At 43.8% G+C, this 24,515-nt stretch overlaps 2 protein-coding genes across 3 annotated transcripts; one reads left to right on the forward strand and one right to left on the reverse strand.

Moving 5' to 3' along the window:
• The first annotated feature begins 874 nt into the window (after positions 1–874).
• On the forward strand, positions 875–16,767 carry stox1 (storkhead box 1). The gene is made up of 4 exons (XM_062463334.1): positions 875–1,462; positions 12,455–12,607; positions 12,813–15,561; positions 16,147–16,767. Exons 1-4 carry the CDS (start codon positions 1,135–1,137, stop codon positions 16,298–16,300), a joined length of 3,384 nt encoding a protein of 1,127 aa, XP_062319318.1. The 5' UTR covers positions 875–1,134; the 3' UTR covers positions 16,301–16,767.
• A 910-nt stretch (positions 16,768–17,677) lies between these two features.
• si:ch211-198a12.6 (uncharacterized protein LOC563253 homolog) lies at positions 17,678–23,354 on the reverse strand. 2 transcript variants are annotated; one of them, XM_062463335.1, is made up of 2 exons: positions 23,186–23,354; positions 17,678–21,297 (listed from the first exon to the last, which is right to left on the reverse strand). In XM_062463335.1, the coding sequence occupies exon 2, from the start codon at positions 21,168–21,170 to the stop codon at positions 19,533–19,535; it is 1,638 nt and encodes a 545-aa protein (XP_062319319.1). In that variant the 5' UTR covers positions 21,171–21,297; positions 23,186–23,354; the 3' UTR covers positions 17,678–19,532. The 2 variants fall into 2 exon arrangements, with proteins under 2 accessions (XP_062319319.1, XP_062319320.1); XM_062463336.1 differs by having other exon boundaries at positions 23,123–23,354.
• Between the last annotated feature and the right edge of the window lie 1,161 nt (positions 23,355–24,515).

A 24,515-nucleotide genomic window follows, 5' to 3' on the forward strand; every position in this document is an offset into this window, starting at 1 on the left:
GGGTGATGTATTCTTTTCATGTACAGAGGAAGCGCAATATCCTGTTCCAGCACTGAGCTTAATACCACACTGAGTCAAGGTGGCCCCTTCTCAAGGACCTGAGTGCTCCTGGAACTAAAGCCACAGGGCTTTCTCAGGCTGTGATATATAAGGTGTCTGTTTGTCTCTGCCTCTTTGTCCGGTTGTTAGGACCTCAGTAAAAGCCCAGACTAATGGGGTGTATGTTTAAAAAACATGGGGGAATGGTTCTTATAATCTGCCTGCCGTTCCCCCTGCTTGACACTCAAACTTTTATCAAAGCCACAACATATTATCCTTTCTATGGCATTATCAGCAGAGGTGTTTGTCTCATATCACAGGATTCTTCTGTGGGGAGATAGTAACACAAGCTGTAGAGCCTGGCAAGTAAAAATGTGGGTCTTGTGTGAGTGATATATCCCTCAACAAAGCATACTTTCAATCTAGGCATCTTCAAATGTAACTTCTAACTTAAATGATAATTAAAAACAATTAAACAAAACTCAAAATGTGTTTTACAATGATAGCTTATATCATTTACTGTTCCCCCCTGCTGCTGTTTACTGAGCAGCCATGTTAGTTTTGCTGTGACTGAAGGACTTTTGTATACAAATCAGTCTAGTCAAACTAGTCCAATTCAAGATGTTTTGCAGGATGATAAAAATACATTACCTAAAAATACAAGACCTAATATTTTGATGTTGAATGTCAATTACGGCAACGCTGCCAAATGTTAATGAGTAATTGTCAGTGATGTAGCATATTTTTATTTGTGTGCAAACATTTGAAATGTGCAAAGGAAAACAGCTGTTGAGGGTTTCACTGTACAGCCACTAAGAACAAGACATACTCTCCCACAACTGGGTGATCCTCCGCCTCTTCTCCGCCATCGTCACTGCTGGTTACCTTGGAAGCAAGGAGAAACTACAGACGTCGTTACCTCTACAGGCAACGCTGACTGACAGAGATAGTGTAGGAATGTGTATCAAATTTAAGCATTTAGAGATGTTTCGTTTTACTTAAACATTTAAGAAATTCATTGAGAACATTTCTCTCCATGGGGTGGCATGCCATTTGTCTTTTGGAGTCAGACAAAGCGGCATTTGTGGCGTAACAATGTCTCAGCAGCGGGTTGTCCAACTCTCCACTGCCTCGCTCGCGCTGGTCTTTGGCAAGGACGAGGAGAGCTCGAGGACCGGTGTAGGAGTATACAATGCCAACACTGCGAGCGGGCAGGAGATTTTTGCCGATTTCAAGGCACAAAATGTACGAAGTTTTTGGAATAAAAGACTAGTAAAAGCTATTGCCGAAGTTTACTTTCAAGGATGGATGGAAAATCTAGTACTTTTCGTCCAGGGGAACGCGAACAATTTGGAGGTATTGAGAGAGGCATGGATGCGCAGGGCGCTGAGGTCACCCAAAGGATTTGTCATCAAAGCAGTCGGTATGTGTCTAAACGTTCCGAATCAATTCAGCCATGACAAGTTCTCTCTCTCTCTCTCTCTCTCTCTCTCTCTCTCTCTCTCTCTCTCTCTCTCTCTCTCTCTCTCTCTCTCTCTCTCTCTCTCTCTCTCTCTCTCTCTCTCTCTCTCTCTCTCTCTCTCTCTCTCTCTTTCTGTCTCTCTCTGTCTCTCTTTCTGTAAATATAATGTCTGTGCTATATACTTTTGCCTTTGGAAAATAAACATAAAATGGTGTTTTCGCTATCAAGTCTTGACAAAATCCCTTGTGACTGTTAGACCTTTATGATAGGAATATTGCAAATATTGCCATAATTATAGGAAGCACAGGTTATGCTCATGTTTGTCCTGAAGAATTATTGTTAATGAAAGTTTTAAATCCTTTACATTGCCAAAGTGACCTATGTCCTGTATTATACCACAACACTGCAGTAGCAACACAGTCACACCCATAAAACTGCATCCAGTAGGCTACCCTCCAAAAGGGGGGTTAAAACAGCTAGTGCAATAGTTTGGTCCTGGATTTTAGCTTTAATTTATATATACAGTAAGTGCACCAGTCCCAAGATTTCTTAAGTGTGATACCCAATGAAAGTATTGCTGCCCAAAACAACAAACAACAACCAACGTTTTTATTCCAATGAGCTGCTGACTGTCAGTCAGTCATCCCCTACCGATGGATCACTTCATTAAGGAGGAACGTGAAGCAGTGGAATGTGAAGGAGAGGAGGACCACACAGGGACATATGGAGGGGGAGGTGAAAACGGACAGTATGTTTCAGACCCTATAAGCTTCACCACAAGCTCAGCACAATTGCTCACATACAAGCAACATATGGGGTCGAGAGCAAGCCTGCCATTACGACAGGCATTATCAGCCCAAACAAGCAGAAGTACACAGTTTACAATCTCATAGAATGTGCTCACATGTCCACATGGTTTACTACTGTCTCTTTGTGAGTCGGTCAACAGTGAATCACCCCTACGCTGGTTGCCAACCAGCCCTGAGTCTCCTCTACTGCCCAGTCTCAAGATTAGTGTACCCACAATTCATGGGCGGAGAGGGACGAGAGGTTTATTGCAGACGGGTAGCAAGGCCTTGACATTGTCTTAATGTCAACATTGCTAGCTACCCTGTATTATGAATGACTTTTAAGGCACATTTGAACTGGCTAATATCCTTCTGTCCCATCTCTGACTAAAGGTTTGAAAACAGTCAGGGATTCTGATGGGTACATTTTAGTGTCAGTTAAGGTGTTTGGTTTGTGTGTAGTGGGTTTGATAACTGTGCAGAGAGAACTAGAAAGAGGGAAGGAATAGGAAGTGGCCTATCTGGTTGATTCTCCTCAATGTGTCCGGGTGTAGAGAGTTGAGCGAGGAGAGGATAAGGAGAGGGTTAGAGGGATTGGGAGGGGGTGATGGGTCTGGTGACTAGGTCAGGAGGTTGGGGTTTGAGGATGGGATGAGGAGAGCTAAGGATTTGGATAAACAGACCCTGTTGTTATCGTGGTGGGAATGCACCCTGCTGGTACAAGCACTAACCTCTCATACTCAAGTCACTTTGCGGTGAGGTTATCTGGTGAAGTTCTCTCTCCCTCAGTTTTTCTCTCACACACATACTTTTTCAGTTTTCTCGTTACTATCTCTGAGTAACTTTTTAATTAACTTTTGACTTTTGTGCATCAGTAAACAATTCCAGAAATGATTCTTTAATAGTTTCCAGTGTTTGCAGTTATATTAGTTAGAATATCACAGAGGTCAACCCCGAGATTCATAGCTTCATCGCTTAGTGTAGGTCAACCTGTCATCCAAACAACTTCTCGCACAATACTGCACATCCTTAGGTTCTGAGGACTATACCTCGATTTCATACAGTGCCTGGTTCTGGAGACATTCAAGCCACAGACAGACGGACAAAGAGATTCCTGTTTTTATAATTAGATATAAGGCTGTGTTCACAATGACAGCTACTTTTGCATTATTGAGTGGCTTCGCATTGTTACTGGTTGCAGAATAGAATCAGAATCAGAATGAGCTTTATTTAAATCAGAATCAGAATTCGGTTTATTCACCATGTATGTTATACAAACATGGAATTTACTGTGGCAGGGAGGTGCAAACACAGTAAATTCCGTGTTTGTATAACATACATGGCGAATAAACCGAATTCTGATTCTGATTCTGATTTGCCATGTAAGTTCACACAAACAAGGAATTTACTGTGGCAGAAAGGTACATACGATAAACATATACGAATCTTAAATAGTCTAAATAATTCTAAACAATACTATACAATGTAAAATATAAAATAAGATATAAAATAAGATATGACTGGTGATTTTGTGGAATGTGAAATAAAGTGATAGATCGACTTTTTAAATAAATGTGTTAGTGACAGTGGAAGTCCTTAGCCTTATTGATGAAGCCAGCTGCGGATGGAAAGAAACTGTTCTTATGGCGTGAGGTTCTGGTCCTGATGGACCGCAGCCTCCTGCCGAAGGGGAGTGGGTGGAACAGTGTGTCCAGGGTGGGAAGGGTCGGCTACAATGTTTCTTGCTTGCCTCAGGGACCTAGAGGTGTGACTATGCATGGATCTAAGGAGTGAAACATTTATGTTGCCCTGTGATGTAATGAAGTGTCCTGTTTTTCTCAGTACTGTCATTTATGGCAACTATTGTTGTTTGTGGTATCACTGTCAGGGCAAATGTGGTGAACTTCAAAGTGTATAGATATATGAAGATCTCTTTTCGCTCTCACTCACTCACTCACTCACTCAATCACTGTCTTTCTGCCTGTAGTAATGTTGTAAGAATGTTCAGTTTAGCAAATGGCAAAACATTGTTTTTTGTTACAGACAAAAATATAAGTAGTCTAGCTGTGTGACTACTAAACTGTAATGTCTTGTAGGTAAATGCTACATCACAGAGTCCGCTACTGAGCTGTGCACTGTGAAGTGTGCAGAATCTTTTTTTAGATGCCAAAGAAGGTAGTGATGCGTTTCTGAAATGGTCCATTTAAACCAAGGATCTTTCCTGACATTAAGCTCCCTGTAAACCCCTTTTTCATCCTGTCATTGGGATGAAAGTGTTTTGGTGTCTCCTTTCATGAGATGATTTTGTCTGGGTCTCAGGTCTCCAACTAATGGTCGTAACTTTCCCAGATGTCAGCTTATTAGTCGTGTCGCCCTCATGCTGGGTCTTACAGGGGTTAAACGGCCCACCCTGCCCTGATCAAGCATCAAAGGTCAAAGGTGTCTTTCCTTTCAACTAACTAGGCCCCTCAGGGTCATGGGACTTAATAGGGGTTGTTGGTGAGACCCACATAAAATTTGCATCCCCAGGTGTTCCTCATAGGAAGCTAGTCCTGTGTGTGTGGATATTTTTGTGTGTGTGTATTATTGAAAGGGTCTACAAGAGGACTATTTCAATCTGTTATTCCAGCTCAAATGCTTCTAATGACCTTACAGGACCAATACCATTATTAAAATGGTCTGTAATTGTATCTAAGCTACAGAGAACACAAGAAGGTTTTGCAAAGCAACCAAATATCTTCTCCCAAACTTATCCAGTAGCCTGTATGAATGGACAGGACATTTTGGCAGTTTATCTGCAGGACAACTACACATGCTACCTGACTATTTAAACCCTGGTATGATTGTGTTGGGTGGGGTACTTTTGTCAGTCCCCATTCCCCTGTCAATCATTGGCCAACATGGAGGATGATTAACTGAACTGTCCAGTACATGTGGCTTTGGGCCAATGCTGCATGTCTGTCTGTTTTCCTTGTGGTGCCTTGACTGCAGTTTCCTGAAGGCTATGTGCTGATTCCAGATAATGTATTATTAGGTCTTAATAGGAAACAGAGCTTGCTCCCACCATTATCAAACAAGATTCCTTCCTTGTCTGTGCGTGCGTGTGTCTTTGGATCTGGGTGTGTGTGTTGCACACGCTGCACATCATTTGTTAGCTACATCCTCTAACCATTTAGCCCGGAAGCTCCCCCTTGGTGAGAATCACACAGACACAGCCCATTTATTGACCCGAGTATTGAGTTCACCCATAGGGCTGGATCACTGCCAACAATACCAAACAAGGACGTTACTTAACTTTAGCCTATGGACCCCATCAGCCGTATGGGAGCCCCTTTATTGGATTCAGCTTGAAAGTGAGTCAGGGAATAGGGAGGACAGGTATGATATTATGATCCTATTATAATTATATTACACTCACTCTGGTATCACTTTGCTTCCTGAGGGGAAGTATTATTTTTCTTATTTAAGTTTTATAACAGCAGATCTGTGATGATGAAGCTTACATTATAAGATAAGAGTTTTCTTATCACAGAGCACAGTTATTAAGATACAGGGCAGTTATCGGTCAGCCTTGTAGGTTGGGGTTCACATGGCGGACAGGCAGGGGAGGTCTTCTCCAAATTGTGGGATAACAAAGCTGTTTTTTTCTTACATAGCGCAGAGTGGGTCGAAAGTGGAGGAAATGGACTTCATATGGGCTCAATGACCACCATGACTCTTGATTAGGAGGTGTGGTAGTCTTGTAAACCATTGCCTAGTCTCTCAGGATGGTCTGTGAGTGCATACAATGGTGAGGTTTCTTGGGTGGAGCGTACTGGAAACACCTGGAACTTCTAAACATGGCAGAGAATAGAAGCTTGTGAAACTGCTGACCTGGATTCTTTTGAGCTTGGTGGTCACTTTTTGGTTTGTGCTAGGGTAAAATCGCAGAATAGCAGAATTTCTGACCTTAGTAGGGCTGGGACTAACTCGTATCCCAAGTCTTGTCTTAAACCTATAGAAACAAACATGGCTATGTCTTAACTTATGACAGGCGTTCCATCATTGAAGAGGATGACGGGGGCCACGTTAAGGGACTTGAGCCCTAAGTTAAAAACAATCTTTAGACTATTGAGAGCTGTGTCCATTTTTCTACTTTCTGACAAGAACACCAGACATATAAGGGATGGGGGTGATGTGTTCTGAACTTTCTCATGCTTTATGGTTGAAGACAAAGACACTGCTGAGGAGGTTCTGCTAACACTGGACCAGCAGGCCCGTTTTGTGTTTCTTACGTTAAAGTTCACTGCCAGTCCTAAACAGTTGTTCACAGGCATTATTTAGGCTTGTCCTGGCTGTCGTACCAAACAAACTAAGATGAGTAATAGCAATAGCACGTTTTTGTAGATTTTTTGGTACCACACCTAACACCACCCAGGTATTATACTGTATTACCATGGGATGTTAAAATACAGGGTTCTCCTCTCCTACATTGTTATCAGTCTTGCCCTCTGTTCTTTCCGTCTATGTTTATAGGAACAACAGTGCTACAAACGTGGTTTTATGTGTTAATATCCTCAAGACTGAAATGTGAAATCCCTATTTTGAATTTGAACCATGACCTAAAAGCCTGGTTGTGTTGAGTCCCACACCCTACTGAATGAAAGTCAGACAGCAATGTGTCTTCACAATGTGTGTTGCCATAGGGATGAAACGCACAACAAAGCCTGTCTCTGTTTAGTCCACCGGATTTGAAAGGCATCAACTCAAATGTTCCCGTAATAGCCAAGAGCAATTTATTTAGACTATTTATATATTTTACACACAAAAATAAAGAAACTTTTATTCACCATTTCATACTTGGCATACTTCTAATCTGTTTAGGACTCTTAAACGTTCCATAAAGACACATTCAATGACTGTATTTTGTATGATTATTAGCCCAGTTAAGAGTGGCCATGGAGACAGCCCTCCCAAACGGCTTTGTCAGAGATGAGCAGGTTTATCCATGTATCACCTGTCTTAGAAAGTCATCATGAAACACGACTGCGCAGATTGTTTCAGTTTTATCACATGGTAAGGAGGATATAATTAGGGTGGAATCACTCACCTGTGCTGTTTTGACAGTCTTACGTGGTGGGAACAAGCATTCTATTGTTACATGTAATTGGTTGGGTGTAATGTAACTCAATTATAGAATTGCATGGCAGACGCTCCACCTACACTGTTAGGTGGAGCACTAGGTAATCGATAGAATCTACTTCCCGCTCTTAGTAGAAATATTGTGAACAAACTAATCTCTCGCTTATCACCTAAAATAATTTTTGATAAAAACCCAACACAACCTGTGCAGGGAGGGAAAAACTTTGGATGAAAACATCTGCTATGCTAGCAGCCTATGTAAGGTCAAGGGAATCTTTTCACTGGGTTTTATGGGCCTATTTTACTGCTACTTAGTCCACATCTGTGTGCACCATAGAATACTGGGAGGCTTAGCTTGTAAAGGCCTATAAGTGAACACACACAGATATACACACACACACACTGTAGGGTGTGGCAAGGAGCCCAGCTACGACACTAGGACAAAGGGAACTGAGTGCTAGGCGGGTGTGGTAACATTAATCAGTGCTGAAATCTTTCCTGTTCCCAACAGCGCATTTGAATGTGTGACTTTGTTTCTCTTTCAAAAATCTGGCAGTTTGTAGTCTACTCCACTGGTTCTTTCAGGCATGTTTGTGATAAGGTCACTGAGGTTTTATTGTTTGTTTGTTTGAGCCAACTTCAAGTTTGCTCAAAGAAGTACAGTCTATCCCTAATGAGATGGGTAGCAGATTAACCTGTTTGCTTATTGGAACACAAAGGATTAGAGAGGCAAGATAAGGAGAGGTCTATTTTACAGACAACTGGGTCTGTGTGTGTGCTTGTATGTATGTGGTATGTGTTTGTGAGTTAGTAATAATGGGTTTAATTTTAAACTCGATCTTGAAAAGGGAGTCAGATGGCTGAGCGGTTAGGGAATCGGGCTAGTAATCTGAAGGTTGCCAGTTTGATTCCCGGCCGTGCAAAATGACGTTGTGTCCTTGGGAAAGGCACTTCAGCCTACTTGCCTCGGGGGTATGTCCCTGTACTTACTGTAAGTTGCTCTGGATAAGAGCATCTGCTAAATGACTAAATGTAATGTAAATGGTTTGGACTTGGACAGATGACATGTTCTTAATGCTATCTCAGGAAGTTCAGAGTCCTTTTGGCAGTTTACAGTATGCTACATACTATAAACTCCATAATGCGCGTGTGTCACACACAGTATATATTAGGTTGATATTTCTCTCTACTTCTCTCTCTCTCTCTTGTGTGAGACGGTCTGTGTGTGTGTGTGTGTGTTTGTTTGTGTGTATTTGTTTGTGTGTGTGTGTGTGTTGGGGGGTGGTGGGTGGTTGGAAGGACATTGTTGCGATCAGATCTCAGAAGTTTTATAGATACTGCAGTTGTAGCGCCAGTAGCGGTAGCAGCCTATATGTCAGAAAGACAGAGAGGCCAGTCAGTAATGTAATCTTATTTCTTAATGGGAGTCATGCGGCCCTCAGGGGCCCGCTCCCCTCAGTGTGAATACATGTGGTATTTCTCAGTCAGGGTCAGGAGCCAGGCAGACCAGTGTGAGGAGATAGGACAGCATTTGTCTGTCCATCTGTAGCTCCGAAACTTCCTCTCTACCAAGTATTTGTCTAAGGTATTTGAACAGATGTAGAGATCTTTGTAAATAAGTGAATACAGTAAATGAATGTAGAAAGCTGTTCATTCATGTTGATGGGACTTTTCACCTTACCAAAAATCCAACTCTTCTGTTATTACAGTGGGGTCCTCTGGCTACTCTCTCCTGGGCACTTCTCACTTTTGTGTCGCTTCCCTCCTTGTGGCACAGGTTTGCGTTGCCATGGTGTCCAGAGGGGTATTCATGTTGTGTGTGACAATGGGTTTAATGTCCGTGGCCTGGTCTTATATTACATGAGCACAGAGTTACGTTACCACCCCCCCACCCCTCCCCCAGAGAAAACAGTTTCACAAGAGAGACAGTCACACCTTATAATGTTAGAGAGCTAATCCCCTTGCAGGATTACTGTAACAAGTATTTTCCCCACTCTGTTCAGTAAAAAACTACTTAAATCATTAAAAACCTATCTCTCAGATCTCTTGGTGTCCATCGTCTTTTTGCCTGTCTGCTCTGTCTGATGGTGGAAGGTTTTGCCAGCCATTGTAGTATAAATGTAAATATATGTTAATGAATATGGGTGTCAGGCTCTGTATCCCCTTCTTTTCACCCCTCATGAAAAAACTAGCAGGATATCCTTCTCAGAACCAGGACAATAAGCCTAATACAGCGCCCTGGTAATGGACACACCACATGGGTTACCATCTAAACAACATGGGTAGTGTTTTCCTACCCTGTTCTCTAATGAAGGGCAACATTGCTCTTGTTTATCCTCTATAATCAGTGCACTAACTCCTTTGTAAAAATATTGTGTAAATAATCTTTTTTCACGTCAACCCACTGACCATGTCTTCCAATGATCTTGTTAACCCCAGACAGGAGCTGTTGCCATGGGGACAGCCTTGCAGGTGTTCCTATTGGACGTGCACACAATAGAGAGAGCAAGACTCAGTGAGGCTGTTATTGAGACATCAGCTTTTAAGGCAGCCTCGGGTAGGTTTGGGCACATCTGGTCCCCGATTCCTCCCCATGTCAAAGAACAGAGCCCCTATCTGGGGCCTTTGAATAGCCTAACTTTTCATCTTTAACTATAGTAAATGGTAAATGGACTGCATTTATAAAGCTCATTTAATGGACCATCACGGTACACCCAAAGCGCTTTACAGTTGCCTCTCATTCGCCTATTCACACACAAACACACACACACACACACGGCGATGGAGCTGGCATTCAAGGTGCTAGCCTGCTGAGCCACAGCTGCCGCTTGCTGACGATGGGTGTTATGTGTTTGATTTAGGCAGTCAAACTTTACATTTAAATAGTGTCGTGTCATATCCTCTTTCCCGCTTGACATGTCAACACTCACAGACCGTACGCACATATGTCTAAGGAATGGAATAATATCCCTAATCAGAGAGCTGCCGCAGAGGGCAGACATATACATTTGGGACTTGCTGTTACACCCACATGTACACATACACATACATGTACACATACACGCACAAAGGGAGTCAGATGGCTCGGCGGTTAGGGAATCGGGCTGTTAATCAGAAGGTTGCTGGTTTGATTCTTGGCCGTGACAAATGATGTTGTGTCCTTGGGCAAGGCACTTCACCCTACTTACCTCGGGGGAATGTCCCTGTACTTACTGTAAGTCGCTCTGGATAAGAGCGTCTGCTAAAATGTAAAAATATCACAAAAACAGTATAAGTGATGAGCCTAATTTTAGTCTGATACACTTCACCAACAATTAATGTTTACTTTCATCCCCCGATTACCAGCACAGCTCCTTCATTTAGCACTGAGTCGCTGATTAACGAAAACCTGTTTTCCTTGGTCTTAAAGGAGGTCATGGTCATTGGCCTATGTCTGCGTCTGTTATCGGTCACAGTTCAGCTTTCTCAGAGGGCAGCTTGTCTCACCCTGGTTCCTTGGTAATCATTCAGCTGCTCACAGAGCAAAAGCTGGCCTCCTTAATATTTACATTTAGTCATTTAGAAGACACTTTTATCCAAAGCGACTTACAAGAGAGAGCTTTACAAAAACTGCATAGGTCAATGCTCATAAACAAAGCGATAGCCCCCAAAACATTGCGGTCAAGTTTTGGCTAACTTATTTGCTTTTCACAATGTATGCATACATTGTGAAAAGCAAATAAGTACCAATGGGTGGATCCAGAAGAGCATGTTAAACAAATTTCAATTAAACAACATGATCCTCGAAAGTGCTAGAGTATACCTGGAGGAAAGCAAGGAACAATAATATAATTCACAGCGAGTACAAGCAGTTAAATCAGTTACAACTAACCAACAAGTGCAGCGAGTCCCTCAATAAGTGTAATTGTGTTCCTGGAGGAAATAAACTAACATCTGATCCAACAAATCGTTCTTAAGTACCGTTGTACTCCCGGAACAAGTGCGTCTTTATCAATATAACAATATAACACAACATAAGTATATATATATTTTTTTTTTTACTTTACCCACGCTTGTTTGAGGCGTAATGTCCCTACCAGAGTACAACACGGTACAAATCGCTGCAAACACCATTTCTGTAAGCGACGTGAGGACATTATCTGTGGATTGTAACTGTGTCAGTCTTACCATGTTGCCTTGCTTTTGCATTGACAAGTCCCAGACTGGCAGGTTCATGTTGAAGCAGAACTGTACCATGGCTTTGACCCCAGCTACATCTAGCGCCAGTTCAAGGGCCAATGCCTTTTCCAGTAGTAAACTACCCCATAAAAAACTGTTTGCCTGAAGGAATAAAATCACTTAATCTGATGTGTTTCATTAACTGTGTTATGTGAGGGAAATCTGTCACAGTTTCTAATCATTGGTTGTACAGAGAAAACACGTTCAAATGCCTGCTGGTGTTTTGAATGGAGCTTGATTTAGTACTTCAAAGCCAACTGGTGTGTCTGTGAGGTGGCCTCTAGACTTTGTAAATGTGTAATTGGACAGCAGTCAGTCTTTTGGTCGGCTGGGTTCTGATGTGCGTGTGGGTGAATATTTTCAGGGTGTAGAAGGACACTGTTCTTACAAGGACACAGCAGTATTTATCTATAGACCTCTCTTTCTGACTGTATATCGCTCTCACTTCCTCTCTTACTGATTTTATACATCATATGGTGCCAGTCACATTAGTTCAATGGCGATTCAAAGAAACAATGTGTAAGTGTGAAATGTGATAACCCAGCAGGCAACTTTTCAGCTGCTGTTCAGTGGAGTAATGGAATTCTGTGGTCTGACTATACTACCGCTATACAAATATACGTATTGAGATGGAGGTTGGGGCTGTTTCACATACCTCAAAGGACCACCCCAGTGTTATGATTTCTGAGGTGGAAGTTGACTGTAAACTTAACCTGAAAATGTATTCTGGCAAATGAATATGCGTGGGAGTGTCTGCTCTTACCCAGGTGCTTGCACATACAGATGTGAAGGTGGATGTGTCTAACTTGATTCGTCTGTGTTGCAGGTGACCTGTCACCAGTGCAGATGCTGCCTGTCCCCCAGTCCCAGTTCATCCCCCTAGCCGAGGTGCTGTGCTCTGTCATCTCAGACATGAACTCCTCCCATGTCACTGTCAACCAGGAAGCTCTCATCAACCACATGAGCAAGGCTCACCCAGGTATTTATTTAATTATTTTGTATGTTCACGTAACTCTCTGGACAATGTTGCTTCTGCAGCCCCCCCCCCCCCCCCCCCAATCATGAATCAATAAAGCGCTATTTTCTTAACATTCTTAAAAATATATTCTATAGGACATACATTCCTTGTATTGCGCCGGATTCATCCTTCTCCTCATCACCTCTTCTTTCTTTATCCTATTTAGGAATGACAATCCCAACCCAGGACATCCTGTACAATGCTTTGGGGACTTTAATTAAGGAGCGCAAGATCTACCACACAGGAGAAGGCTACTTCATTGTCACACCCCAGACCTACTTTATCACCAACAGCCTGGTCAGAGAGAAGAGCTGGTGGACCTCCGGCTCTGGAGACAACGAGATGCCGTCTCCCCCGCCCATCACATACCTCCTCAGCAACGAGGCTTGCATGGACGCCAACGCACAGCCCCCCCTGGTGGCTCACTGCAAGTCCTGCAGCTGCTTTGCTCCACAGCAGCCCTCTTCCAGCGTGGCCACACCCGCAGCCACTGCCACCCCTCCCTCCGTCCCCGACCAACATTCGGTCTCCATCTCCATCAGCGAGTGCACCGGCAAGAGCCTGAAGTGGACGCGACCCTCCGACCACAAACCGTCCGTCCAGAACCAGTCCACCTCCACAGCAGCGGACTACCAGGCCAGTGAGGTCAGTAAGACCACGGGCACCACCGCCACTGCCAGCCGCAAGGACAAGGACTACAAAGACAAGCCTGGCCGCAAGTTTGGCCTCAGCCTCTTCAGGAGGAATGGAGGGAAAAAAGACAAACCAAAGAAGGAGTATGCCTCGTTCTCGGGCCAGTTCCCACCGGAGGAATGGCCGGTGAGGGACGAGGATGACCTGAACAACCTGCCGAGGGACCTAGAGCATGCCATCATTCGGCGTATCAACCCTGAGCTCACCGTGGACAACCTGACACGCCACACAGTCCTGATGAAGAAGCTGGAGGAGAGGGGGGAGAGGTGCACAGCTGACAGGGAGCGGCCAGCCGACAAGGGGGTGGACAGGGGAGATAAAGGGGTAGACAAGGGCATGTCTACTGAGATCCTGAATTCCTCCAAGGCCAAGCACCACCACTCCTCCAGAACGGGGTTAGGAGCAGGGAGGAGGTCTGCCCCCAAGGCCTGTCGCAGCAAGAGGAGAGCCCACTCCTCCAGGGAGAAGCAGAGGGAGAGAGACAGAGAGAGAGACAAGGGGAAGAGGAAGGCGCCTCAGTGTGTGGATGAAGACCCAGGGACAGAAGACCCGATTCCTTCTCATCTCAGACCGGAGGTCCCTGTCGATGAACCAGACCACCTCGAGGACCCTGGGGAGGGGAAATGCCTCTATAAGAAACGCATAGACAACCCCTTTCAGAGTGCACCAGGGTTGGACTCAGCTACTACCATTACCACCCACAACCCCTGCAATAGAGACCAGAAAAGAAGAGAGCCCAAGGAGGGGAAGACAGGAGCAGGGAGGAGAGAGCGAGCAGGACACCGCTCCAAATCCTGGGACCCTCACAGAGCAAGAATGACCGCCGCCGAAGCAGAGCACCCTGGGAAGTCCCACACGTCCGAGGACAGGTCTTATGAGTGTCTTCCCGACCACGGTTTCACCACAGACCCCCTCCTCCGCACCAGCCCCAAGCCCGGCAGAGAGCTTCCAGCAGACTACGGCTCAGCCTACCCCCAGAGCAGCACGCTGAGGATAGAGGACAAGGTCAAGCACCAGAGGGAGGGCAAGAGCAGGGGCAGAGAGAGCAGGGAGAGCTGGGAGAGGGGGGAGGGAAAGCACAAAATCCTGCAGGAAGGAGAGTGTAGAGGTGGGAACAATCAAAGGCATCCAATCAGCCAAGCTAAAGGGGATGACCACCCCAACACTCCCCAGCCAAATAAAGATACTAATCCCATCCTCCCAGCCCCTCTCTATGATCTAGTCTCCACCCACCCCTACGACCCAGCCTGGGCTAAGCCCTCTGTCCAGCACAGACTGTCTCAAAGACATGCAGACTTACAGGAAGATGCCAACCACAGGCTGTCATCGTATCAGAAGCCCCGCACTACAGCGGGTAACCAGCAGGGGGCATATAACAACAACAGATGTCCTAAAAGCCCAAGTCTGGAAGAGAAACAAATAGCAGAAAGTCATGTCTTCATGGGACAGAGGGATGGCGACCACCACAGACCATACCAGAGAGGGGAGGAGGAGGAAGAGGATGCCTGTAGCTCCCTCTATTTGAGTGAGGAGGGAGGGATGAACAGCAGAGAGGTCTTTAAGACAGGGATAGTCGACCCGCAGTCTGTCTACCAAGACAATGATCCCGATCCACAACCCCAAGAGCTCCCCGGTCACTATCAACACTCCCGCCACCACCTTGACTCCTACTCCCCCTACAACCACCCCCACTCCCTACGAAGAAACTGGGACAGCACTTCTCCAGAGGACAGCCACTCATCCACCCAGCAGAACACCCCTCGAACCTCTGTCAGACCAGAGGAGAACAGCTGGAGTGGGGGGCCTATCCACCACCACCAGAAAACCCAATCTCCAGATGCCAAAAGTAATCCGAGCCCCAGACAAGCAGCGCCCCTACTGGGGGAGAGAATGCACGATGCCAGCCTCAGCTCGGATCACCTGGATCATACCGAGGCTGCAGACAGCAGCATCTTTGACTACTGCCAGACCAGTGAAGTGGACTCAGACGCAGAGACCCTGCACAAATCAGCTGATGAGGGCGACGGGGAGTCCGTTCACTGGGGTTGTGAGGCCGAGGAGCAGGAAGAGAGTTTTGATACCCTGCGTGAGCGAGGAATTCCTCAGAGCCCCGGTGCAAGTCTGAGCACGGTGGGCGGAGCACAGGGAGGAGAGATGGGGGAGACGGAGGTGGGAGGAGAGAGCCAGAGCATCACGGGCGACAGCGGGATTGACTCCCCGCGGTGAGTGGTTCTACCTTGGTTCAGGTTTCAGACTGTCAGTTCAAGTGAAAACATCGGGTGAAAATCTCCTCTGGGAGGTCCTAGTAGTGCAGACACTTGGCTCTGAGCCAGTGTTTATTAGTGCTCACGCCTTTCCAGTCTCCAGCTGTGGGCTTAACCCACTGGGCTGCAGATAAAGATTGCACCCTGGAGGAATTCAGACTGAGCCACAGTGAAAATAAGCACCAACTGGGTTTAGTTGACCCCATAGATTGCTCTCGTTGACCTTACCTCCAAAGTGTGTGCTATGGCTTCTCTCTTCTTTTCACTTTAACTGGAAGTAAAGCTGAACAAACAGCTTCCTTTTTCCAAAGACACTAGCTGGTATTTAGACAGAAGAGAATGATTATGGTGATTATTATGTAATTACTGAGGTATCTTTGCCTTCTTGTTTTAAAGAAAGACAGTTCTGTTTCCCTCTTCTGTTGGCACCAGCTGTTCTTTTCCTTGGATGGAGTGTTTCTGTGAATGTCTTATCCGTTATTTCAGTTAACATTAATGAAGCTACCTATTTAAACCTTGCTCTGTTGGGGTTTTTCCCTTTAGGACTCGAGTCAGCCTCTCATCTAACAACACTGTGATCCTGGAGGGGCTGAAAAGGAGGGGGTTTCTACAGAACTTGGAGAAACTGCATTCCAAGAGCACTGCCATGAGACCACAGAGTTCCCTGCTTCAGCTCACTCCTGTCATGAACGTATGAGTCCAGTGAGCCTCTGAGTAAGAGCCCATTGGGCCCCTGGTGGAGCTCTGTGTGAGAGCCCATTGGGGCCCTGGTGAAGCGCTGTGTGAGAGCCTTCTAATGCAGCTCTGTAGCTGGCTCCTGTCATATGTGTGACACCTGGGTCATGTAGCTCAAAAGTGCAGGGTTGTAGCTCTATGGTGCTCACTTCAATAGTGTACAGATGTATATCTCTGTTTCTGTAAATACAAAATGCAAATATAAAACCCCTGAGCTGCATCTGTTTAACATTAGGTTGATGGTTCTTGTTTTATGCATGGTTTACTAGTAGCTGGTTTTACTACATACGTTTTGTACAGTGATTAAAGCTATAAATGTTTTTGTTCCACAAAGCTTGAAATGACAATGACAAATTTGGTATCCTTCCTTTTCTTGTCTTTTCCATTGTAGCCATTAGGCACTAATAAAGGTTTATGTACCTCAAAGTATCACTGCATTGATATATTACTTTACAAACTCTACAAGTTCCATATAATAAGCATAACATGTTTCACTCATTTCTAACATGACTGATTCAAACCAGGATCTGCAGGCAGAGCTTATCAGCCTTGGGTGTTTCGGGACAGTTCCATGACTTTTCTGGGGAAGCCTAGGTGTACTGAATTGTGAGCAGTTTGAGGTGTGCCAAATATCTAGCTGACATATGCTGATTACTTTGAATCCTGCATTATTTACACAACATGTGTCTCTTTTAGTGATAATTGACTTAGTTTGTATGGAGTTATTTGAATTTAATACTGCTGTTAATTCTAAATTTGAGAGACTTGGGTGCAAAATTTGAGTGTTCGGGTGAGTGCCTGAGTTGAAACTGAATATGGAAATTTAAATAAGTTAAAGGCAATAAGTAAAATGTAATTTTAACCATTAGATTATATTTGTCTGTGAAATATTACATACAATATTCCACTTCAAATTCAAAATTTCAGGTTTAGTTTGTGCTAAAACTAAAATATCACCATAGATTTGTCTTCTCTAAATAGTTTGAAATAGATGTAGTGGGTTGTGTGTTCGGAGTCAGACCATTCAACTATTCAGAGAAGGCAGATATAAAAAAAATAATAGTATAAAAGTAAAAATAAAAGTATTTACCCATAAAATGGGTAAATACATGAAAAGAAAAAAAGTTTCTCCATGTGGACAAAGAAATACTTTGCAACACATTCAGATGACATTGTGAGATGGTAAAGCATGCATGCCCCCTAGAGGACATGGGAAACAAGAACATGGCTGCACTTTGCAACGTAACTCCAGTCAAATAATTATATTTTCAACAAATGGTGTTTATCTCACAATAGTTTATAAAACTAAATTATAACATCCAGACAGGAGAGAAGAGGCTGACAGTGAACAATCTTTATTTATCCATATGTGTGCCATTCAGATCTGGGAGAAATGGTACAGAGTAGAGCCTTTACATAGAAGCCTACATGGATTAATTACATTGTTACATCCTTTTTTTCTTAATTCAACCTCTAAGAAATCTACAGTGAGGCCAATCAAATAAGACAGGGACAAATTAAAAGACAATAATGATAGCAACAGTGTAAACACATGGTAATATACATAAAAGCAAAAGTAGGAATAAGTATCAATAATTCAAAATTAAAATGTGGGGTAAGTTAGTATGGATACAAAACACAAAGGAGAAGTTGCCAAAACCTTTGACTTTTTTCTGATAACAGCTCGGCATACATTTCTACATCAGCATGCAATAAGGCACCTATCTAACACAAGGAAAAAAGCCTATGCTACGGTTTTTAAAGCACAATTGCTGTCAAAAAAAGTAAATATTGCTCAAAATAATGTTCACTCCCATAAAAACAGTATCCCTCGTTCCCTTTCAAATGACCCAAACCATATCTAAAAAAAAAAATACATCAGTTTGTAAAAGACGTACATGGAACAGTAAATAGAGCGCCGTGTTGTGGAGTTCAAAGGAGGGCATTCCTATTAAATCAAGCTATAATCCTGTCATTTATTGATAGGTATACATAATATTCTATTACAATGTCAATTTTGACAGCTCTGCAGTGTGATATTAAGAATGACCTCTATCTATACATTGCTAATTAAATTTCTCTCCAAAGTCATAGCAAGAAATAATTCTTTAACATTTGTGTCGTCACATCTCAGTAATATACATTTGGTGCTTGAGTATAGGGAAATGAATAGGAAATAATCTGGACGCAAGTTGACTTGAAATAATGCTACCAAATGGTTTTATTTTCTATGCATTTCCTGCTTCTCATTTGTAATTGCATCCCACTTTAGCACTAGGAGTATTGCTCTCGCTGCAGTCTGTTCGGTAGTACAGTACTGAACTCTGAAATACCAACACACACCATTAATTTAACCTGATAGAGCGTTCTAGATAATAGCCAAAATCAAGGAGCGCTTGCATTTCCTGGTAGCCAACACAAAATTTAAAGAACTTTAAGGAAAAGGAGGGAGACTAAGTGGATTTCACTATCAAAAATGTCATCTGGAACAAAACGGCACACTACCTATACATATAAAAAAGAAAATCAACAATTATTTACATAGGATTTCTTTGTCTGCTTCATATAAGATACAGAAGGTGAAATGGGGTGAAAACATTACAATGGGTAAATGGCTAATTTGTTTGATCAAGGCAGTTTGATTTTGCCGGACCACTATTTGCATCAGTAGGCTAGTGAGGGCTTGACCTCAAAACTAAAGCAGGGTTAGGTTATCTACAAACTCTGCCTTCGTTTTTGTTTAATTACACAATTCCCCCTTGTGCCAATGACACACTTGAACTGAATCCTTATATCAAAGAAAGCAGGCACAGGGAGAGGAAAGCATTTTCTGGGAGTATTTTCATCATCTAGATTATCAAATCACATTTTAAAAGCGATCAGAGGCTCTGGAGCAAGTTAAGCACAATCACAAATGAGAATACAGTCTCATTCAGTGTCTATCATCACACAATTTATTCAAATCAACTAATCGGCTGTCCCAGGAACTTTTCAACCAACCATTTGCAAAAGCTGTGAGCTAGGAAGTGAAGTCCTTCGGTTTCAGACAGAACTTTGTTGACCTCAAGACTTTTTGTCGTTGTCCATTTGTTTTGACTGCTCTATACAGACAAACTTGCAGATTCATTGATCATGGGTGGTTGTGGGGGATCTGTATGTGGGAATGGAGAAGGGGGGTGGGGGAGTGACTCAGCTCACTGATCTATGTGAATCCTATGGTGCCTGGAAAGGGAGGACGAATGATTGAAGCCTTTTCCGCACTGGGAGCATCTGTAGGGCTTTTCACTGCTCAGTATGCGCTGTTTAAGGATGGTGGTGTGGGGAAATCCCTTTCCTGAGGGGATGGCGCTGTACTGCTGTTGCTGCTGCTGATGTTGCGCCTGCTGCTTCTCCTCCACGTGGACTCTCTGGTGTCTGGACAGAGAGGACGAGTGATTGAACCTCTTCCCACAGTGCGCGCACGTGTAACTCTTCCCCTCAGAGTGGACTCTTTGGTGGCGGGACAAGGAGGAGGAATGATTGAAGCCCTTGTCGCAGTGGTTGCAAGTGTATGGTTTATCACCCTGGCCTTGCTGGATCCTTTGTTTCAGGGTGGTGCCGTAAAAAGCTGCCTTCCCAGAGGGAGGAGATGAGTACATCCTAGAATCCTGGTGGGTCTTGTGGTGTCGAGACAGCGAGGAGGAATGGTTGAACCCCTTGTCACACTGGGCACAGGTGTAGGGCTTTCCTCCGATGTGGACCTGCTGGTGCTTCTTCAGGTGGCGCTTGCGGACAAAGCTCTTCCTACACTGGTTGCATTTGTAGGGCTTGTCTCCGGAGTGGATCCTCTGGTGCTCTCTGAGGGTGGCTGCAGCCGCAAAGCACTTCCCACACTGAGTGCACCTGTGGGGTTTGTCGCCCGCATGGGTCTTCTGATGCTGCTTCAGGTTGGAAGCTGTGGTAAAGCCTTTACCACACTGAGCGCAGGTGTACGGCTTCTCCCTAGCGTGGAGTTCCTGGTGCTTCTTCAGGTGTCTTCTGCGGACAAAGCTCTTCCTGCACTGGGTGCACTTGTAGGGCTTGTCCTCTGAGTGCATCTTCATGTGTTCTCTGAGAGTGATGGCTGCTGCAAAACTCTTACCACACTCAGAGCATCTGTGGGGCTTCTCTGTGGAATGGATCATTTGATGGGACTTGAGGTTGAAGGCGTCAACAACACCTTTTCCAACCATCTCCACACCAGTGGGGACATAAGCCTTCTCTTTCATGTGTATCTTCATGTGCTGCTTAAGACTAGCCTCCACAGCAAAACTCTCACCACAATGCACACATATGTAAGGGTTGAGGTCCTTGTGGATCTCAAAGTGCTGGTGGAGATCAGCCATGCTGCCAAAGATCTCCCCGCACTCGTTGCACTGCAGGCCGTGGGCCTCGTGGATGACGACGCCATTCTCAGACTCCACTGTGAGCTCACCACCATGGTCAGACTCCACCTTCACCACATGCTCAGACTCAGTTTTAAGTAGCACCTCGCCCAACAGAACCTCATTAGGCCCACTTTTGATATCTGCCCCCGTATAACACTGCATATCTGCATGTTCCACCTTGGTGTAGTCATGATCCGTCTCTGCAACAATGGCATCCACACAGGCCACAGCCCCTAGCTCTGAACCCAGGCCCTGGATTTTGGCTAGGTCAGAGCCGTGGATCTCCAGCTCCAAACCACGCTTCTCCTCAGTCATAATCTCTGTTTCTGCTGCATAGTGAAGGTCGACCTGGCTATGGGCTATGACACACTCCGACCCCAGCGTGTCAAGGCCGGGAGTGTCACATTCAGTCTCTGACTCAGCCATGAGAACACACTCCAGCCCCACGACCTCCGTTTTACAGCCGGATGATTACTTTTTGGGAACTTGGGGAAAGCTCTCCTCAGGATGTTAGCTGTGCAGTGATGGAGTCTTGGTCTGCAATCAAAGTTTTCTGTGGAGGAACACAACATGACAGGTTGGGGTTTATGCATGGTTGATTATTTTGACAGAACGAAATAACACCTCAAAGTTCTAGTTATCCTACTAACTACTTATTAACCTATGAAATCTCACTTGACACCTGTTGTTGTTAGCAAGGTGGCTAACTAACGTTAGCCAGACCATCAGCTAACTGTAAATTACGGCTAACTAGCCAGAGGATGGGGAAACCTGCATTAGACCTGTATCAGTGTATAGATCGCCAATGCATGTTGCCATTCAGTGCGCACTGAAAAGACAAAAGGCGCGCGGTCGCCTCAAACAAATGCACAAAATGTTCTTAATATACAAATTAGGTCAGATAATAAACATTTGTAAGATGATTCGTTAGCAAGTTAGCAAACAATTCGCTAACTAGCCAGCTATATAGCACGCTAAATGGTAGTTTAGCTAGCATTCAAGTCCGGCTTAAGACATGCATCTGACGCTTATTGTAACGTTAAGCCGAATAGAACATGTCGTGACATTACAAACGGTGACTGCCTAACTGCGCTGCTATTGTTTTTTTGTTTGTTTTTTACTTAAGAATCCATGCTAGAAAATGCAACGTTTTGTATTTTCAGTTGCTTTACCGAGTTTTAATAACAAGTCCTTTGGGTTAGCTCGCTATACAGCCACCATCTCCGTGTTGGCTACAAATGGCGAGCATTACATTAGCCCGCTAGTTAGCTGGCTAGGTTATGGGAAAACAAGTTAACGATGAACTGCATTGATAGCTACTTCTAGCCGCTAATGTTGCCTGAATTGACCAGCTAAAGTTGGCTATACTAGCTCCACTGCATACAACCAGCTGTTTGACGAGCTGATTATAGAACGAAAAGTATAATTTGCAAAAGAAACAAGCATCGAATCAACGTGGATTCATCCTGGTTTTGGACATAATCACGAACGCGGAAATTCCCATCACAGCTAGTGCGCAGCATTCACAAGCCATCTTGTGCCACACCACCACTTTTCAGCTAGCCAACAAGCATAAGATGGCTGCTATGATGTTAGCTGATGTTAGCTTCCGCCCTTCAAATCGCAATTTGGAACTAGCTGACTAGCTTCAAAACGCAACATTACAAATTCAAATAAAGCACCAATAATATCCACATATTTAACGTCATAACAATGTTATCCCTAAACATTCACCAGTGTGGAGATGGTACGCATTCGCAATTTTTGTGATAATCCGATAAAGTCGACTGAAACAAAGATGGCTAACGTGGACCGGGCGAGGAGTGTTCGCCTCGCTAAAAAAAACCCGGGAAAGGCGACCCCCCTATTATATAATCGACAGTGCATGACAAAGTAAATCACCATGATTTAGACTTAATAAAACGCACAAAACAATAAACTACTATTGCCGACTCGCCGTTTCTATGACTGCTTCTCATCAAAGAACACAATAGAAACCAAAATGGATAGCATTCCAAGATCTTATTTTCAGCCCGCATTCTGATGGCCTTGCAAGCTGCTTGCAGCAACGGCACTAGCATAGCTAGCAAGCCACTTTAGCGCGCTACCTAGCCGTTGTATCAAGCTAACTAGCAAGCTAAATCGGCTACTACACGCTAGTAGCTGTTCGAGAAATCTGCCATTCCTGAAAAGTACATACAGTAAGTAATGTTAGGAGAATATTTTTCATTAACTTTTCAGCACCAAAAAAAAAATACATTCTCAATATTACATACCAACTTCATGCGAAAGATTTAATAAAAAAATAAGTTAACTGGAAGTAGCCAGACTAACTTTTGCAAAATGACTACCTTATATGATCTACGGCCATACTGTACCTGTTAAAAGAAACACCAAATCTACTGAATCAATCGGTAGTTTATCTACACCACTGCACCCACCTCTTTGTCTTCGGATTTTTGGGATGATGAAAAACTATGTGTGAGCTCTTCACTAATGATAGCTCCGGGCTGCTAGCTTGCTTGCGTCTGAACTGCGCTGATGTCTTCCTCTGACTCTTTCTGTTTAGCTGGCGCCACAGATCTTCTGGCGCCAACGTTGCAGAGGAGCGCATTAGCGAATGCATTGTAGTCATTTCACCAGCAAAATAATCACTGCTGCCACCTACTGTTTCGGAGTTATTATCAATTCTGCTCGCACGCACCATGTTGGAATAAATTACGACCTATGCTAATAGTCATAACTTATCATTTTTATTACCTATTTTGCCTTTCATCATCTAATACTTTTGTGCAAAAAACAATAGCATATTTTTAATTTTGGGTTTAGGTTCGCTTTAACATAGATGTAAAAAAATCCAGGACATTCATGAAATTATAAAGAAACAATGATACACTTTGGGAAAGACTAGGGAAAACTGTGCACAACATATTTCACAGGTTCTGTGTGTGACTTTGGAGTATGACTTTCATCACACAGCAAATGAAGCAAAAATGGTTGGTTTATTTTAATATTTCTCACAAAAATGCGAGTCACCTTTTATGGATTTTAAGAGCTAGAGATGAATAAAGGATCTACCTCTGCCTATTTAAGTGGCCAATTAAAAAGACCTTGCATTTACTTTTAATACAATCAGAAAGTTACATTCCTCCATTTAGACTCATTCACACTGAAATTGTCTTGTCAAATCATACAATGGTTTTACAGTTCAGGAACAATATCATATGAACCAGCACAGAAACGTGCAAACTGTCAACTCTTTGTGTTTACTCAGGCTTATCCTTCAATTTTAGATGTGTTGTTCTTCAGGTACAGATGGACTTGATGGACTACCTGAAGGTACATGCAGGCACAACTGAATAGGAGGGAATCTGTTCTCAAGTCTTTCCACCTGCTCCTCCATCACTTTGTGTGCTGGAAATCCAACATAACACGTACTGATTTAAGTACAAAAATGCTGCATGACTAAGCAGAATCTCTGATTTCATGTTCAAGGATTGGAGTTTTGGTGTATCTTGAAAAGGCGTTGAACAACAGTCTCTAAAGATAAATCTATTATTACTTACAGTATATCAAAATATTACAAAAGGGGCACATCCTTAAAGGGCACCAAAAATACCACAGGTCCAGAACTCTCAATTTTTGTTATTTTCTCTGTTGTATAGTGATGTGAAAGTTGTTGTACTGGAATGCTCCTCAGCCTACATTGTCTCAAAGTAAGCTCTCCAATTGGTCTCCATGGCACATGCAGTACCGAATATCAGAGTGTTG

This window comes from Osmerus eperlanus, chromosome 6 (assembly GCF_963692335.1).
Source record: "Osmerus eperlanus chromosome 6, fOsmEpe2.1, whole genome shotgun sequence".
In the NCBI taxonomy this organism is placed as follows: Eukaryota; Metazoa; Chordata; class Actinopteri; order Osmeriformes; family Osmeridae; genus Osmerus; species Osmerus eperlanus.